The sequence below is a fragment of the Anser anser genome (assembly GCF_964211835.1).
Source record: "Anser anser genome assembly, chromosome: 1".
NCBI classification, from domain to species: Eukaryota; Metazoa; Chordata; class Aves; order Anseriformes; family Anatidae; genus Anser; species Anser anser.
In genome coordinates, this window is record NC_139720.1 from 123,513,677 (window position 1) to 123,533,722 (window position 20,046).

Here is a 20,046-nt window from a genome sequence, read left to right on the forward strand (position 1 = left end):
GTTTTTCACTCTTTCTTTTGCCATGGTTTTTAATAAAGAAACTTCTACTAAGTAGGCTAATCTCTTCAATGCACCTTGAATATCTTTGTTTATGCTAACGTAGCACAATGAAATCGCTTCTGCTGTTGGGAAGATAATAGATTACTTGGAAAAGGTGTTACGTGGTGTTCCACTTCCACAGGGGCAGCACATAGTTCAGAATGTGGATGACTTTTTTGTAGGATTATTTCCATACTATCTGATATCTTGAATTTAGCAATCTGGAAGGAAGTAGTCATGAAACATGAATGTAGTTGTTTTTAACAAGCAGTTACGGTTTTCAATTATATAGATAAAGGCATTTCTTTTATAAAATATTTTTTAGTTCTTAAGCACTCCGTGTACTGTGTTCTTCTAAACAGCTTTTCAGATTAGAAGTTTTTTTTTAAATGGAGTAACTTCTTTCAACAAAATAAGTGAAAGTAAGTAGGAGAAATGCAATAACAAAGGTAACTTGAAGAACTCTTACTCTGTTATCATGACCAGAGAAACACAGTTTGTAATTGTCTCTCAGAGAGAGAATGATTCATAGCACATGTTACCAACTTCTTTCATTTAATAAATTGTGGGGGGTTGAGTTTGCCAAGATGCCAGGTGCCCACCATGCTGCGTTCTCATTCCCTTTCCTCAGCTAGAGAGGGGCTGAAAATACAAAGCAGCTCCTGGGCTGAGATAAGGACAGCGAGATCACTCAACGATTACTGTCATGGGCAAAACAGACTTGGCTTGGGGAAGATTAATTTATTTCAGTTATTTATTTCAATAATAACAATAGTGAGCAGTGCAAACTTAAAAAACCACTGAAAAGCCCTTCCCCCCAGTCATCTGCTTCTACATCCTCCCCCCGAGTAGTGCAGGGGAATAGGGACTGGGGGCTGCAGTCAGTCCCTGACACTTCATCTCTCTGCCACTCTTTCACGGTCCCTCCCTGCCCCTGCTCCACGCGGGGTCCCTCCCACGGGATGCCGTCCTTCCCGAACTGAGCCTGCGGGGGCTGCCCACAGGCAGCAGCTCTTCCAGCACTGCTCCCACACGGCTCCGTACCACGGGGTCCATCCATCCCCCAGGAGCAAACTGCTCCAGCACGGGTCCCCCACGGGCGGGCGGCAGCTCCCCCCAGACCCCCTGCTCCTGCGTGGGCTCCTCTCCACGGGCTGCAGCTCCGGCCCGGGGCCTGCTCCTGCGGGGGCTCTCCATGGGCCGCAGCCTCCTCCAGGCCACATCCACCTGCTCCACGTGGGCTCCTCCCCGGGCTGCAGCGTGGAGATCTGCTCCGTGTGGGACCCATGGGCTGCAGGGGGACAGCCTGCTCCACCGGGGGCCTCTCCCTGCACAGGCCGCAGGGGAACTGCTGCTGCCTGCCTGGAGCACCTCCTGCCCTCCTGCTGCACTCACCTGGGGGGCTGCAGGGCTGCTTCTCACTCCTCACTCTCCCAGCTGCTGTTGTGCAGAAGGTTTTTTTCCCCTTCCTTAAATCTGCTCTCCCAGAGGCGCAAACATTGCTTATTGGCTCAGTTCTGGCCAGCGGCAGGTCCCTTTGGAGCCAGCTGGAGCTGGCCCTTATCTAACATGGGGCAGCTGCTGGGCTCTTCTCACAGAGGCCACCCCTGCAGTCCCCCTGCTACCAAAACCTTGCCGTGTAAACCCAATACATAAATAAATTTAGCACATAAGACCGAGATACGTTTAGAATCTTATAATTCAAAGTAATAGAACTTATACTGTGCAGCCAGTATAAAGTTAGTTTAGCATAGCTTTGAAAACAAAATGCATGTTTTGGTAAAGTGATTACAAATGAGTGTTAAACTTTGTTCTTTTGTTTAAAGAAAACACCATATTTTTCTTTTCAGTATGATCTCGTTTTTATTTACACTGCCATTTTTTTGGTGAAAATATATTTATGTACTTAATCCAGATTAATGAAATTGTATTTTAGAATTTCACATTTTTCTGCTACATCAATTCCTGGCTTCACTCCTCAGTTCTCCCTCAATCCACTACATGAGAAACAAGTAAAATTCCTTTTCGGGGAGAGTACTGAGACTGTTTTTGCTCTTCTGTGTGGCCCAGAACAGGAATAAAGGTCTTAAAATGCTGGCATCACTGTTACTTAGAAGTCTTACACCTAAATGCCAGAAGCGAATATGAAGAGGTATGACTTGTTGGTATGGGCAAATGATATTTTGGTAGATCACGATTAGAAATTACTGTCACAAATTTGGATTGTATAACTGTTTATTGGATTTGCTACTTTGCTACTGGAAATGAGTTTAAATGTCACTAAAATCCAAGTCGCTTTTTCTTGGCGAAGATGTTATGTATGCTCACTTCATTTTTGCTCCCTGATTTGTATCTAATATTATTTGGTTTTATTCTGAAGTTTCTATAAGTAAGATGTTGGTCATGCTCTACTGTTTTGTCCAGCGAAATTTCATGGTACATCCACACTGAAGTTCCAGCGGTGTTTAGACAGAGTATCCAGTGCAGGTGTTTGAAGGAAGCGCCCAATGAGCACTGAAAGGGGAAAAAAAGTCTCTCTCACACACACGTGCTGCATTCATGAATCTGAATTTTTTCCTCAACACTTTGAACAGCAATGGTGAACAAGTGAACAAAAGAGGAAAAGAACATTAATTTACAAAGGTTGGGTTGAGTTCATCTATATGTCATTCAATAAATCCATTTCTTGTCTGTAAGTGTCAGCATGCATTAGATTAGAAGTCAGGACAATAAAATGTAAGAATTACATTTGTGTAGTATGCTGAGGAAAAATTGAGGCTCTTTACCTGTCTGTACTTAATCCATCTGTTTTCTCATCCTTCTAATCTAAATATTAAAATAACCTTTTAAGATGAAGGAATTTGCTTAAAAGGTACAATAGCAGGGTGTCTTTTGAAGAGTTGATTTTTCTATAAACTGATTTGCTTACTGTTGTGGTTTGGTTTGGGTGGGGTTTTCCTCTTATCCTTCAAGGCACAACTACTGTTACACAACTCATAATTCATTTTAAATTGATGAGGCTTTGTGAGAAGCTGTCTCCTGGATAGCCTTTTGTGGGAATTTACTCAGGAATCGTTTCAGTTGTTGCATATATTGTAATTGCATGGTGCAATTGCATTGCAAGCACACACCATTACATAACTTATAAACTTTCACATTGTATGTATTTACCTCATTTGTTTTTCAATTGGTTCTTATTTTTGATGATTCATTTATCTTTATTTTAAGTGACTTAGTGTTTAAAAATAACAGTAGTAAAATAGATTTCCTTCTGAACACACTGTGGGGGAGTAACAAGATTATAGTAATTCTGGGTTATATTCATTCTTTTTGGTGAGAGATATCAGTTGTTTGGTGGAAGTGTGGACTCCAGTTTATTTTCTTAACTTACAAAGTTCATAAGTGACTTTTAGGGAGGAAGATACAGATACTGTTTTCCCGTCCATACAATTTAGTCATGTAAAAGGTGTGAAAAAATGACTGGTGGAATTGTGTAGGACTGGAGTAATGCTGTACATAATGCCCATGTTTCACTAATGGCTGCCAAGGTCATTTCTGTGTCTTATCACAGCAGGACCAATTCTGCAACAATATCCTTTAATGCCTTTGTTACTACAGCTTCAGTGTGCATAGCAATGTTAATTTATTTCATCCTTGTGAGTTACTTTTCGGCTAGGATTTGGGTAACCTCTGCTCACTTTTGAAAGTTGCAGATGAAGTGACTTTTGCTTTCACTGCAATTTTGGGTTGTTTTTTTTTTTGATGTGAACTGCACTGTGAACTTTCAGTAATGATAAGGCACCTTAAATGTAGCGTGCCTCAGCGTGTCCCTCAGCACGTGCATGCCATGAAAGAGAATCGGAGAGTTGCTTTCCTAGTCTCTTGCGGCTCAGCAGGAGCTCCTGTCCTGTCTGCTCGTGTCTGTTGCAGCTCCCTCGTCTGCACTCATCTGCTGTTGTCTCACTGCTCTGCTTGCCTGGTGCTGTGCAGTGATATGGGATGTGAGCCTTTTGTTCCCAGTGGTTTGGGCCACTGAGCCTGGAAGCCACTTAGCCCGGAAAATGCTGATTTGGGTGTAGGAAGGTCAGACAGAATAGGCAGATGTGTGCCTGTATATGGCCTACATATGGCCAAAGTGAACTTTGTGGAGTTGACTGGAAAATAAATGCATAAATAAATAAATCTGTAGTTGTGCAGCCGTCGAATCCGTGGAGTTCTGAGTGTTTGTGTGTTTGTTCTTCTCTTCTATTTCAGGTTTCTTGTAGACTTTTCAAGACTAGAGGATTTAACTCTAAAATGAGAATGGAAATTTCTCTTATCCATTATTTGTGGTTAGAGAACTCTGATAAAATTCCTAGTTGGCTAATAACTGCCAATAACTTTAAGGGTTACACTTCTGCTCATCTCAAGTATTCAGGAAGTATTGGAAAAAATGTCAAAAGAAATGTTGGATTTAGACTAGTATTAAAGCATAGAAAAACATTATATGAAATGATTACAAATTCCCAGTCTGCTTTCTTGTGTTACATTTGAATTAATGTTTGAAGAGAGAAATAATACACTGTGATTATACAAGTTATATTTCTTGCAGTATATCTGAAATCACAGCAGGATAATTAAGATCTCGCTGTTTTTATCTTTTTAAAATTTTTCTCATTTATTTTGGAAGAGTGTGACGTGACAGGTGTAGTACTGGATACTAGAATGTATCAGATAAAACAGAGCAATCCTTCCTGCGAGCACGTGTCATTTCATGATTGATAATGTCATTTGAGGGCTGTCCACATATGTAGTAGCCAGATAGTGAAGCAGACTTCTGTTTCGTGTTGTTGCTGTTTTGCCACTTTTCAGTGAAAGGAAGTAATATTTAGGAAGAGGTAATAAAAACAAAGGCCTGAGTATTGAATATTTAAAACAATACAAATCCCCCCCCCATTCCCCACCAAACCTTTTTTTTTAACCCTAAACCTGATGTTTTTTATTTCTTTGAAAACATGTTTTATTTTCTTGCTTAAGCAAACTAAGAGGCTTTCTTAGGAAAGATACAGGAAACTGTAGGAGATTATTATCACTTGAAGGTGTGCGTATGTCTGGGCTGTTCTGTTGTACTTTTCTAGTTTTCTATTAGGAGCTGAGCTAACTACTGAAAAGCCAGCTCTGGAGTATGTACGTTATGTACCATTCAAAATGCCACCAAGGCTGAGATGTGAATGTTTTAAATGGAGAGAAAACTTTGGCCTTAGACTAGCTAATGTATTACTTGAACACCCACTCTGCTGGTATCTTTCATTTTCATTTTTGAAAACACCTTTACATTCTCCCCTGTTAAAAATTCGGCTGAATATTACTGTTGGAAAGACAGAGGCTCTTTCATGTACCACCTTCATGCAATGTCCATGTGAATTTTTACTTAGACTTTAGCTCTTGGATGATTACTCCTATGATTATGAGCCACAAGTGAGGAAAGCATTTATTGACTCAGATTGTATTTGATGTCTAGCATTCCTTTGGTATTGTAGTTCAAATCGTGTATTTTTGCTGTTGAATGCAAGAATCCTGAATTTTTTTTTGTAACTAATAATGCTAATAATTAAAATAATAGGTACTTTACAACAATCTGAAATAGATTATTATCATAGGCCTAAAAAGGACTTACTAAAGTATGTTTTAATCCTGTTGTGTTTCACAAAAATTCCTTCCAACTCTTTGAATTTACAACAATGTAAAGAGTTAAGCCCCATTACTAGAGAATTATTTTTAAATAATTGTGCTACTTCTAGCCTGTTATTTCTGGCATAATGTGAATAATAAAGACACGCATGCTCCATGACCTCAGATGTTTCTAGAAACTGTTCAGATTCTCACTGGGAATAATATATAAGTAATCTGTTACAGTTCTGTTTTATACAGGCCAGGTTAATTAAAGTCATGCATATATGGTACCACAATGGGACCAGGTAAAGAACTGAGCTAGCACATTCCAGTAAAATGTTGTGTAGATATACCTGTGCTATGTTAAGTGTTTTTGGATTAGAATTTGAGAAATTATGATTCTGACTCTCATGCTTAAGTCATTGGCTCTTTATATCTGGATCTAAAAATGTACTTGTCATTGCAGTTGGGGAAAGGAAAAAGAATGGTTGTGATAGCTTAAAAATAATTGGTTTCTTTTTCTTACAGAAAATGCCAGAAGCCTCAGAAGATCATAATCATTGGAAGGCCTGTTGACTTCCGTTTTTTGATAATCTGGAACAACATCAGTCTGGCATGGCGCAGGGCAGTCAACAACTCGATGTGCAGGTACTCCATGATCTCCGACAACGTTTCCCTGAGATACCTGAAGGGGTGGTATCTCAGTGCATGCTTCAGGTATGGTGAAGAGTTTAAAGGAGCTTGTGTACTTTTATTGTTGTAGTATGAAAACTTTTTAGTAGTCTACTTGAAACATAAATTCTCGTTCTTCTGGTTTTATTTTGAAGGAGTGGAAGACTCTGCTGTTTGCTTTTTTTGTTCTGTCTTCTACAGACGAGATGTTACCATTCCTCACTTGCATTTGTGTTTTGTTGCTGTTGTTTTATGTTTTTCTTGCTGGTTATTCATCCTTGCATGTGTGACTGTATGCACACAGGATTAAGGAGAGTGGCTAACAGGATGGTTATTAATGATGGCTTCATCAAGAACATAGGTACACTGGAGGAGGTTTTAGTACAACTCCTTCCTCCAAAATAAGGAACTGGCTTTACCTAAAAACTTAAAGTTTTTCTGTCTTCGGGGCATGGATGCTAAGGACTGTCCTTATGAAGCCTTGTCTTATGAAGGCAAGTGACTGATAGTGGCATTTAGCTTTTTTGAGGCTGATGTCTTGGGACTGTGGTTCTGGTTATTATTATAAGATCTGTCTCCCAGGTGTTCTGTTTTTAGATTTGTGTGAGACATTTGGGTATTCCCACTGACCATCGGACTCTAGCAGGGGAGCTTGGCGTGAGGGGGAAGTAAGCAGGTAGAAGTACCCACGGAGTGAGAGCCGTATAAACTTAAGCGCTGGACTGTTCTCTTTTTTTTTTTTTGTCATGTTCAATAGTGTCTTCATCTGACAGGATGCTGAATGTCCATGTTAGTCTGGTAGTGAAATGAGGTGAAGTTTTGACGAAGTCGTCTTCACTTTAGTATTAAGAAATGAAGCTAAAATGGATGAAGAAGGGAGGAGTTCCCAATTTTACATTTGATTTGATTCATAATTTAATGTCTGTATATTCAACTGCTGGCATTGCAGAACAAATCAAACCCTTACAGGGGTTATTTGGTTTTCCCTTTGATGTATGAATAAGCCTTTTCTTTTTTTTAAAGCCTTGAGCCTGAAATTCTTTAAGACAGTTAAAATTATGTCATAATTATAAGGGGCCTTAGGGAATTGCCAGTAAACTTTCAAGCAACACTTATTTTGATTTCATTTATTTAATTTTAAGGTGCTAATTTCTACCTAGAGTAGCTGACTTAAAATGCTGTGGTTTTAGAATTTCAGGTAGAAAAGTACTCAGCTAAACTGTAAAATAAAGGTAAAACAATAAACGCATGGGTAAACACTAAAGTGTTACCTGCATCTTTGTTTGGACTCTCCAGAACTTGCAGTTTTGATCTAGTTTAATTTTATTTGTGTTATTAGAAATAATTAATTGTGCATTCCTGTTCTTTGCTTTCCCCAAATCCAGACTTGACTTGATTTTTATGTCATACTGTAGCTAGCATTACCATTGTATTTTGCTAGATGCAGCGTGAGCTCTGTACTACTTGCAGACTGTGACCTGGTAGGTATGATCTTTATTTCAAAATTCGTATCTGTGTCAACTACTTATGAGGTATGCCTATTAAGGCTTGATCGCAGCTTCATTTGAATGCTTGTTGAACTTTGAGCAGTGGCTTTTTCTTTTGCAGTTTAACAAAATAGGTGTCCCTTCTTATTCCTAGAACAACAACAATCTAGATGCCTGTTGTCGAGCCCTCGCACAGGAGAGCAACAAATACTTATATATGGAGTACCATAGTCCCGATGACACCAGAATGAATAGAAATAGCCTTTTGCACATTAATCTGGGTATTCATCCTCATACCAGCTATCATGCAGGGGATGGAGCTCAACTTAATGGTGGTCGTACACTGGTACATAGTTCAAGTGATGGACATATTGATCCACAACGCACAGCAGGTAAACAACTGATATGCTTAGTTCAAGAACCACATTCTGCTCCCGCTGTTGTGGCAGCTTCTCCTAATTACAATCCATTTTTCATGAATGACCAGAATAGAAATGCAGCTACTCCTCCTCCACAGCCACCTCCACAGCCATCTTCCATACAACCAGGAATGAACACGTCTGCTATGCAAGGCCCTCCTCCCACGTATATGCACATACCTCGGTACAGTACAAATCCCATTACTGTTACAGTATCACAAAACCTCCCATCTGGACAGAGTGTACCCAGAGCTCTACAAATTCTTCCACAGATTCCAAGCAATCTTTATGGGACTCATGGCTCTATTTATATTAGACAAACATCTCAAAGTTCTTCAGGACGACAGACTCCTCAGAATACGCAGTGGCATTCGTCACCACAGGGCCCAGTTCCACATTATACTCCCCGTCCTCTACCTGTGTATCCACATCAACAGAACTACCAACCTTCTCAGTATTCTCCTAAACAACCCCAGATCCCTCAGACGGCTTTTCGATCACCACCGGCATCCCAGTGTCCCTCTCCCTTTGGCTCTCCTCAGCACCAAGTTCAGCCTCCTCAGCTGGGTCATCAGAGTTCCCATGTCTTCATGCCTCCTAGTCCTTCAACTGTCCCACCTCATCCATATCAGCAAGCATCCCAGACTTTTCAAAAACAAAGCGGTCACTCCGTGTCGTATCTTCCTCCTTTTGCTGGACCTAGTTTATCCAAAGGTTCCATGAACAAAATAGAAATTACAGTTGAGCCACCGCAAAGGCCTGGGACTGCAATGAACAGAAGTCCTTCACCAATAAGTAATCAACCATCTCAACGAAACCAGCACCCGCTGTATGCAGCCACTACTCCTCCTACAAGCTCTCCATCAAGAGGTATGTCGGGTCAACCCAAACCTCCATTTAGTGTTAATCCAGTATATATTACCTACACTCAACCAACTGGGCCTACAGGTGCACCAACACAGTCTCCTCGGGTAATGGTATCTCAGCCAAACCCAACTATTTTTAAAATCACAGTAGGTCGAGCACCGACTGAGAATCTTTTAAATTTAGTGGACCAAGAAGAGCGTACTGCAGCACCAGAACCTATTCAGCCTATTTCTGTAATCCCAGGATCTGGAGGAGAAAAAGGAAGCCATAAATATCAGAGAAGTTCTAGTTCTGGATCAGATGACTATGCTTACACTCAAGGTAAATGCTTTACCCTTGCAAATTGTATTATTGTAAAAGGCATTTTTAGCTTGATTTTGCTACTTGTTAAGAAGGAAATATCGAACTTGTACAGAGAAGACAAATCATACCAAAGATCATCCAACTAGTTTGTGTTCTGTTTTTTAAAATTGCACTAAAATTTAGTCGAATACATTAAGGATTTCTGAGGCTCATAAAATTGCTGTGCTTTTGACAAAAGGGAATTTCTTAAGAGAACACTACAACTAATGAACGTATGCCATGTATCTGGTTGGTAAATTCTGTGAACCATGTCATAAATTTACATGTGAATTTTATTATTTTTTGTTTGAAGAACTTTGCAGTACATTTATTTGTTCAGTACTGGGTGCTTTATGAAACCTGAAACGCTAACTTCTGCAAGGAATTTTATTCTTATTTGGTTTAGATTGAAGAATATTAAGTGAAAGAGGAGAGAGGATTGCAGCTAAAATTGCTTCTCATGTCAATACAAATCGTGTTTTGTTTTGAAGGGTATTAAAATAATTATTCTGAAGAACTTGATCAAAAGCTCACTTGTTGCACTTAGAGTTTTCGAAGAGGAGGAAAAGCTTGGTAGAGAGATTTTAGGATCTGTATTCTGCTACATGGGGACAGATTATAGTTAGTCTTAATGCTATGTGTAAATATAGTTAAATAATTTACTCAAGAAAAACACAAAGTGGTGACACCTAAACTTTAGATGAAAACTGCTTTTCTCAGGGTAACCAGTTTTCTAGATTTGAAACATTTTAAATGGAATAAATGAATCACTCTGCAAGTATTCAAACCAATCAGTTGGGGTAATGATGGAATGATAATCAGCAGCAGATATTTAAAGAATGTACTTTGTTTCTAAATTTGCGTTTGGAAAGAAGAGTCTCTATTCCTGCATTGCTCCTTCTAGGTTTCCTTTCAACTTGAGACAGCTGAAATAATGGTTATAATTCTGTTCTTGATTTGTTATTTTGCTTTCTGTTTATTGAGCTATTTTAATTCATCAACAGAGCTATTTTATACCTGGTAAACCCAATTAGAAATGTTATTTTGAGAGAACGCTAGTAGATCTGTAACTCAGGTCATATGCTTTCTTTGGTAGTGTTTGTTTTACAACTTCACAAAAGGTAGTCATTTATGTTTCACATAAATGAAGAAAACATGTTCTGAAATGTAGAAATCTGTTTGACTTCTGAATCTGTGTCTAGATTTCTGTGTTTGGAAAACAATAAAATCAGCTAGAATATGCTGTTTGGGCTATCTGCTTTTGTGGTAATACCACATCTGGGGCTTCGTTAGCCTTTGGTGTTGCCGCACTGTGAACTCTTAATAGAAATAAATTGTGGAAGAATAAATGTTACACTCTGCTACCACTGCAGAGGCCTAAAGAGGAGTATACTTAAAAGCTTAATGTAGGGAATGTGAGGGATCACTTAATTTTCTTCTGAATATGAACCATTGTGAAAACTGTTACCAAAAATCCCTTCTGGTGTCTGTACTTCTAATGTTTCTTTGTAGCATGAGTCAAATTTGATTAGTTGTACCTGAGGTATAATACCAAGCTATGTAATGAAGCCATACCCCATGTTAAGTTGGAGGAGTCATGCGAAGACAGGATTTGACTGTAATGGTGGCAAATCATACACCCTAGTACCAGTACTTTCTTTTTTTGAATTCATTCTGTGATCTCTTGAAATGTACTCGAATGACTTGCATTTACTTCAAAAAGTAGAGAACGGTTTTGATCAGTAACATTGGAACCTATATTGTAAAAACATCTGATGTTATTCTTTGGATAGGATTTAATAATGTTTATTCTTTGACCAAGAATTGGTGGATCCATGCAAAAACCAAAGTATAGTGCTGTTGTTTTGCACAGAATACTGACATCTGATAAAAAGTCACTTTATGCCCCTGCATTTTTATCTTCCCCCAGTAAGCTACCTCACATTGTTGCTTACTTTTCTGTTTTTTTTTCCAGCAAGAATGCAAGTATGTGTGAGACTTTTTTTTTTTTTTTTTTACTTTGCCTGTATTGGATAGAGGTGAAGAAAAGGGGCAGGTGGTGGCAGGTACTTTGTATGAAATATCATTTTTTTCTAAGTTTTCTACAGTGTCTTCATGTATTCAAACAGTTTGCTGAAAGATTGTTACATGGGCAGCATGCTTGTCTGAATACTAGCAACAAATTTCTCCTGTTTTTCTGTCCTGGTAGACTTTCATCAGGTAAAACAGCTAGGTCAAAAAGTGCTAAGCATCACACTAACAAACTTGGCCAATTTTGCATCATGATGAAATACTGAGGACACTTCCTGCAAAAAACTAATATCATTTTCTAGCTAGGCAAATTTCTTTAGCTGAGTGGCTGCTCAGAGCGCCCAACATCAGCTTGCAACTAGGAGTCATAAATTTCACTGTCATGACAGAAGTATGAGAAAATGGTTGATTAACAGCAGGGACAGGTGAGAGGGCAGCAATTTAGTTCTATTGTAGAATTAATGACTATGAAAGACCTGAGCTTCCCTTTCCCGCCCAGCTCTGTCATTTACCTCCCCACACCCCTTCAGGATTCTCATGTCTAGGCTATTTTATTGAAGTTCTTTAGTTCTGACTTTGAGCAATGCTGAATTTGTAGTATTGATAATTAAAGCACTCCCTGAAAATGTGATTGTCCCCCCCTACTCTGCCCTTGTGAGGCCCTGCTTGGAGTGCTGCATCCAGGTGTAGGGCTGTTAGAGCTGGTGCAGAGGAGGCCACAAAGATGATCAGAGGGCTGGAGCAACTCACCTATGAAGAAAAGCAGAGAGAGTTGGGGATGTTCAGCCTCAAGAAGAGAGAGCTCTGAGGAGACTTTTCAGTACTTAAAGGGGGATTATAAAAAAGATGGAGAGTGACTTTTTACTCAGGCAGACAATGACAGGGCTATGAGGAATGGTTTTAAACTAAAAGAGGGGAGACTTTGATTAGATATAAGGAGGAAATTCTTCACTGTGAGGGTAGTGAGGCAGTGGAACAGGTTGCCCAAAGAAGCTGTGGATGCCCCATCTCTAAAGGATTTCAAGATCAGGTGTTAGAAGAGGCCTTGAGAAACCTGATCTAGTGGGTGGCATCCCTGCCCATGGCAAGGGGGTTGGAACTGGATGATCGTGAAGGTCCCTTCCAAACCAAGCCATTTTATGATTCTATGAAAAGCAAGGAATACTTAAATATTCACTGAAAAAACAATTCAGGAGTCTGAAGGCTAGCGTGTTGAACTGTTGAACAGTAGCTATGAAGTGTTATCTTCTGATCTTACCTCTGGTATTTATTTTTTTTGTCAGTACAGTATTAACATAACTAGATTGCTGTTCCATCCTGAGAAGCTGTCTGCTTGTACAGGTGCCTTTGTATTTTTGAGATGAGAAAGACCAAATGACAAAAAAAAAAAAAAGAAGCATTGACCAAAATGGTAATATCAACTTCAAGTTACTATTTTTTTTATTTATTCTGGAAGAACTTTGTCCTAAATAGTAGTTCATTTGGCATGAAAGCATCTTCACACTGGTATTTGGCTGCATGTTTATGATCACATTCTTTTCCAGAAAGGTCACTCATGAATCTTACATATAAGCTAAGAATTCAGTTTTCCAGCTTTTTTTTTTTGTTAGTAACTATTTCTTCCATGTGAAATGTTAGCCTTGCTTTTACATCAACGAGCAAGGATGGAGAGATTAGCAAAGGAACTGAAGCTTGAGAAAGAAGAACTTGAACGCCTGAAAGCTGAAGTCAATGGCATGGAGCACGATCTAATGCAGAGGCGGCTTCGAAGAGTTAGCTGTACAACTGCAATTCCAACAGTAAGCAATTTGTTAGTATTTTAATTCAAGATACAAATTTATTTCTTATACTTTCATAAAATAAAGTATAATATACTCCCATATATTTTGCCTTATAAAATCTTCAGTATTTGGAAATGATTTTCTGTAAGTTCTTGGCCTGTAGTAAGCCAGTTCTTAACATTTAAGAAGCGTGTGTGTCCAGTTTTCTTAGGATTCACAACAGACCTAGTGAGACTTGTATATGTGTGTTTCTCTGGGCCACAGAACCGAATAGATAATTACTTTCCTACAAGTAATTTCCTACAAAACAACCTATAGAAGTGTATGTCCAAGTCTGTGTGTAGTGTCTGAGCCATATCCAGCTCAGTTGTTGATACAGCTGGGCTTCAAGTTTTTTGAAAAGGTATTTCAAACACCAAAATACCTTGATACAATGAGTAGTTGCATCTCTTAGACATTCCACTTCCCATTTGGTATGTGCACGATGTGCCAAGTAACTTTTCACTGGCAGTGTTGGCTCAAGTAGCTGGCATCTCTCTCGCCTCTTGTCCCGTTACTTCTTCCTATCTCTGACTTCTAACCACTAGTGACTCTAGCCCAGAAATCTGTATGGCTCTGATAAGAGAACTCATCTGACTGAAAAATAGCTTTCAGTTTGTGCAGTTGTTAGCCAAATCAGTTCAGTCTTGTTCACTGTGCTTACATAAACAATACAGACAGATGTAGGCAGGAAAGCATACCATGCTTTAGTAACAGCATATATGCCGTTAACTGCTGAAGTAGTAAGTACATCTGCTGTACGTCTCATCTGTCTGAGGTATTCGGCATGTATGAGCATCCAGGGATGAGGTTATGAAAGCCAAAACCCAAATGGATTTGAATCTGGCCAGGGGTATCAAACACAAGGGCTTCTGTAAGCACATTGGTGACAGAAGGAAGAGTATGGAAAATGTGGGCCCATTGCTGAACCATGTGAGAGACCTGGTTCCACAGGAAGGGACAAGGCTGAGGTACTGAATGACTTCTTTGCCTCAGTCTTTACCAGCAAGAGCGGCCTTCTAGGATCCCAGGTCCTAGAGACCAGGGGGAAGGGCTAGAACAAGGAATACCTACCCTTGGAGGAAGAGGACCAGGTCAGGGAATACTTAAGCAAACTGGACATTGATAAGTCCGTGGACCCTGAGAGGAGGCACCCATGAGTGCTGAGGGAGCTGGCAGATGTGATTGGGAGGCCACTCTATGATCTTTGTTCAATTGTGGCAACTGGAAGAAGTGCCCAAAGACTGGAGGAAAGCAAATGTCACTGCTGTCTTCAGGGAGGGCAAGAAGGAGGACCCAGGGAACTACAGGCTGTCCAGCCTCACCTCATTCCCTGGGAAGGTGGTGGAACAGCTAATGCCAGAGACCATTTTCAGGCCTGTGAAAGACAAGGTCATCAGAAGTAGTCAGCATGGCTTCGCTGAGGGGAAGTCATGCCTGTCCAACCTGATAAGCTTCTACGAAGAAGTGACCAGCCTGGTGGACAAGGGGAGAGCCATGGATATTGTCTTCCTAGACTTCATTGTGGCCTTTGATGCTGTCACCCGTAAGTTCAATCCAAACATCAGGAAACACACTGTTACTCTGCAGGTGGCGAGCACTGGCACAAGATGCCCAGAAAGGTGGAGTTTCTCTCCTTGGAGATCTCTATAAGCTGCCTGGGTGTGGTTCTGGGCAACCTACTCTGGGTGTCCCTGCTTGAGCAGGGGTTGAGCAGGTGACCTCCAGAGGTTCCTTTCAACCTCAAAAATTCTGTGATGATCAAGTATACCCTAAAATGGGATCCTTAGAGTTACGCCTGCATCTGTGTTGTTAATCATTGCTGCTAGCATTAGGAGCACTAGCATTTCAGTAACCTAAATGGGGTTTCTTTATTATATGCATATATATAGACTTGACTCTATTCATTCTTCCATTATGAGTAATTATTGTCATGCAGTACTGAATGATTTAAATATACTAGGCTAGAAGGTTTGGCATGTTGGAGCTCCTTTGGATGATGTAAATTGACTATTATTTGATAGTAATCAAATAAGGTCAGAAGCTTATATGAACTGCAGCTCGTATTTTATTTTCTGATCATTGTGATGTAAACTGATGTATCAAGTCGTCAGTTCATACAGATTTTTATAAGGTATGTGATTTTATACAGTTATGAAGAACTATGCCTTTTTACAAATGAATTTTAGTATTAACTTGTGTTTTTCTTCCTTTTTTTTCTTAAACTTCCTCAAATGACAGTAGAAAAGTGTTTTTTGAGGAAAAATTGGGTGGCAGGGAGGGAGAGGCAGTGGAATCTTGGATGCTCTATTCAGTGCCTTGGTTATACTTAGTTTCTAATAAAGCTGTTAACATAGATAAACAATGTTATTTATATGTCGGATAAGATGCTGACTCTCCTACAGTTGCTATCTTGGGTTGTTTCTCCCCAGCCTGAGGAAATGACCAAATTAAGAAGCCTCAACAGACAGCTCCAGATAAATGTTGACTGTACACTGAAAGAAGTTGACCTCCTTCAGTCTAGAGGTATAGAACTGACAGGTTTTGAAAAAAACAATTTAAATACAGTGTATGCTTAAATGTGCATATTCTTCTTGGACTCTTTAATTAAAATTGAACTTTATCAATCTCTTTTTTTTTTTTTTAACTAAAAAGATGTATTTTTCAGTTGCAAATTGTTAAACTTGACTTGGCCAAGGTAAATTACAATACTGAGAAAATAGTTACTTAAAAGTAACTTTATCGAGTAAATCTAAAAATAATACTTTCTAGTGAAGGTTCTTAAATTTTTAATTTACCTCTAATAAAGTGATACAAACCAGAAACACTGGTTGCAGCCAATAAGTTGGCAAATATAAATCTGTCTAGGTATTTAAAATCCTTTCTGTGACAGAAACCTGACATAAATACAGTCAAATAGGTGTAAAAATTCAGTCTTCCTCTTTTTTCATTCTTTTTAACCAAGACCATGTCCTACAGAGTGATTTGAATTTTCCTATATTTTTAAAACAATACAGAACATTGAACTGGAGTTGATTGTTCAGTATGGGATTAGACTGCTAAAAATTACTAGAATCAATATAAAGGTGGAAATACCTGATAAAAGACTGTCAGGAAAAAGCTAAAATAGAGTGTAATAGTAATAACATGTATAAAATACGAAGTTTCTAGATGTTCATGTCACTGGTATAGGCTTGTAAATAACATTTGAATTTTGCTTTCTTATTTATCTCTTCTGACAGGGAACTTTGATCCGAAAGCCACATGTAACTTCTACGATAACATAGAGCCTGGTCCTGTTGTGCCACCAAAGCCATATAAAAAGGGTAGGTTAAAAAGCAAGCCTCAACTTGTTTTAACTGTACTGAGAATATTTTTTTCTTTTTTTTTCTCTGTATAAGCCAAACCATAACATGTTTATGTAACTGCAGTAATCCTGGCTGCAGCTTGTTTTCCTCAGACAGGTTGTTTCCAACCAGTGTTCTGGTACTGTCTTGTTTGTAAATACTGTTATCCACTATTAGAAAAAGAGTTTAAAGTATACAAGCTCTTAACACTTTAAAGCTTCCTAATTATGTTTTTTTGAAATACTTTTAACCTAAGAGGTCTACATCAGGATTTTTTTAGCTGTCTTCTAATATGTTGTTGGGATTTTATAGTTTGAGATCTTTTATGTAAATTTAATTGGCAAGATCAGCTTTTTAAAATTTGCATTTATATTTTTAATTTAACTTGCCTGGTCATGCTTTCATTTTGTGTGCAGAGTAGGAGTTTCACAGTAGTAACCCTAAAGTTTGTTTTAGTGTAGCAAGAGCCTCAGATGTCTGAAGGACTATGATGGAGTATGTTTTCTCACATGGGTCTGCAGTTATTCCAGGGTCCCACCTGTTATAAGTTCATTACTGATTTCTGAAATTTTCTGTGCTAATTGTGTAGTATCTAGCATTCCTATCCAGCTTAGGACTTCAGATACATGTGCACGCAGGAGCTATGTATTTAGTCTTCTTGTTCAGTGGAGAATCGATCAGTACATTCCAGAGTGAATTGCTGGTCACCCTAAGTAGACACCTAGTGGCTGCATAGCTCAGTAGCACTCTGAACTTCAGTACACGGGTCATTTTGGAGTAGAATCCTGCCTCTTGTCTCAGGTATTTTTTGCCCAAGTATTTTTTTTTCAATTAGCTCTTGAAATCTGTTGAAAGAATTGCTTTCAAATGTTAGTGAATGTTCTTAAATACTTAGTTCTATGTACTATGTTCCTCTAAAATAGTCAGTCCAGGATCCTGTGCCCTGATATAGAGAAAACAGTGGTCTTTTCTCTGAAAATCTTATGTGATAAGATGTATACTACTGTCTCCTCTCACCGTAAATAGTGTGTACTGAAATTGCTAGTGAAAAAACTGCTGTATCAGAAATGTAACTATATAGTTTGCTTGAAAATGCAAATTTTATTTAAAATAAAAATCTATTTGTTAGTAAGCACTTCAAAGGCTTTTGCAGTTTAATTTTGAATTTATATAAGGAAACCTTTTTCCCCCTTCTGAAAAAAAAAATTTTTTCTCTTCAATGTTCTAAAATGCCTAGCATGTGGAAATTTAAAAGTAAAGGCCCAGAACTCCTGCTCATCCATATACCAGTTAAAAAAAAAAAAACACACAACAGCAATAAAAAATTGTTGTGTGTTCCCTGCACAAGTGCTACTGCGCAGTAAAGACAGTATCATCAGGTGGGCAGTGGCACAAAGGCAGCTACCTGGATTCGTGTTAAATTGCAGTGGTCATTTGGTTGATCCAAGGTATTTAGTGATGTTTGAAGACATTCTCTTGATTACACAAGTCAATTTATTATTTCAAAGCAAAATAATGTGCAAGACTTGTATGAAATAAGTGATTTTATTGGCAATCGGAAACTGTCTTGTGAGGATTTGTATGACTTAAGACTAGTTTCTGGGTTTTGTCTGACAATTTAATAGTGACCTGTGTTAGGGTTGGTATATTGTATTTTGAGCTCGGCTTTTAACACGGATCCATCTAGTTCATTTTTTCCTGGAAAATTAAGTTAATGTTCAATTATATTAATTAATATTCAATATCCTTAATATTCAGTTGCTGAAGATGTGGGCAGAAAGGCAGGTATAGGCAGACAAGGGTCTGCTCTTTGCTTCAAGCTGGCTAGTGAACATGAATGAGGTCTTTGTGCTTACATGGCTTGCCTGCTTAGCAGAAATCTGTTTAGGCCACACACTGCTAATGTGATTGTGCAGCATCTGGATTGGAGAGGGTTTACATCTAAGCAAGGAGGCCATTTTTTTCACTTTTTAAGTATGTCTTTGAAGACAAACGTAGGTACTATTTGCACTGACTTTGTCATCGGCCTCCTGTTAGATTTCTGAGTAGATGATACTCAGCAAAGTAATATGTGAACTTTTGAATTACAAATTGCAGTCCTTTTTTACAACATAAGTTTTATTTTAATTAAGCTGTTTTACAGATGTCTGTTTAGCAGGTGGAAATCTTAACCTTATCTTCTAGGTATTTGTGCTAATATTGCTTGGAATATTAGCGTTATGTGAAATGTTGTGTTTCTACATCTTAAGAGTTTTTTTTCACTTTTAATAGATAGCCTGAGGTCTTGAAGTGTTGATTGGAGACATCAGAAAACCTTTTTTGGTTCTTTATGTGGGTTAATACCTAATGTATATTCATACATACGTACTGATTATATGAATGAGAACAGACTTAAGTACTACTTAACACACGTACATCCCTGCTGCAAAGCCATGAGAAAGTCATTTGGCCTTTTCCAAGGATCTACTTGGTAGAATCCTGTGGCAGAGAAGAACAGCCCAAGAATGCTGATTAGTATTTAAGGACCACCTTCCCCATGCTCAAGAGCAATGCCTCCCAACAAAATCAGGTAAAATTGCAAGGAGGCCTGCAGGGACATGGACATGAAACAAGGAACTCATGGCCAAGCTCAAACACAAAAAGGAAGTCTACAGAGGGTGGAAGCAAGGACAGGTAGCCTGGGAGGTATACCCAGAAATTGTCAGAGCATCCAGGGATGGAGCTGGGAAAGCTAAAGCCCAAATGAAATTGAATCTGGCCAGGGCTGTCAAGGACAACAAGAATGGCTTCTACAAGTTCAGTGAAACACAGAACAGTTTGGGTTGGAAGGGACCTGAAAGGTCATCCAGTTACAACCCCCCTGCCATGGGCAGGGACACATTCTACTACACCAGGTTACTCAAAGCCTCATCCAGCCTGGCCTTGAAAAGGACTACATCACTGACAAAAGGAAGAGTATGGAAAATGTGGGCCCATTGCTGAACCACGTGAGAGACCTGGTTCCACAGGAAGGGAAAAGGCTGAAGTGCTGAATGCCTTCTTTGCCTCAGTCTTTACCAGCAGGAGCGGCCTTCTAGGATCCCAGGTCCTAGAGACCAGGGGGAAGGGCTAGAACAAGGAATACCTACCCTTGGAGGAAGAGGACCAGGTCAGGGAATACTTAAGCAAACTGGACATTGATAAGTCCGTGGACCCTGAGAGGAGGCACCCATGAGTGCTGAGGGAGCTGGCAGATGTGATTGGGAGGCCACTCTACGATCTTTGGTCAATTGTGGCAACTGGAAGAAGTGCACAAAGACTGGAGGAAAGCAAATGTCACTGCTGTCTTTTTCAGGCCTGTGAAAGACAAGGTCATCAGGAGTAGTCAGCA

At 39.3% G+C, this 20,046-nt stretch overlaps 1 protein-coding gene across 10 annotated transcripts in view; it reads left to right on the forward strand.

The window, feature by feature from the left end:
- Positions 1–20,046, forward strand: part of TAB3 (TGF-beta activated kinase 1 (MAP3K7) binding protein 3) — a 45,866-nt gene that overhangs the window by 19,609 nt on the left and 6,211 nt on the right. For 3 of the 10 annotated variants that reach the window (XM_083849478.1, XM_083849480.1, XM_083849481.1), the window contains 5 exons: positions 6,220–6,408; positions 8,005–9,457; positions 13,148–13,308; positions 15,735–15,855; positions 16,572–16,655. In XM_083849478.1, the coding sequence (XP_083705604.1) occupies positions 6,307–6,408; positions 8,005–9,457; positions 13,148–13,308; positions 15,735–15,855; positions 16,572–16,655 (1,921 nt within the window). In that variant the 5' untranslated portion in view covers positions 6,220–6,306. Of the gene's footprint in view, positions 1–6,219; positions 6,409–8,004; positions 9,458–13,147; positions 13,320–15,734; positions 15,856–16,571; positions 16,656–20,046 lie in introns of those variants that run through there. The other 7 variants (XM_083849485.1, XM_083849483.1, XM_083849484.1 and 4 more) reach the window with 7 other exon arrangements.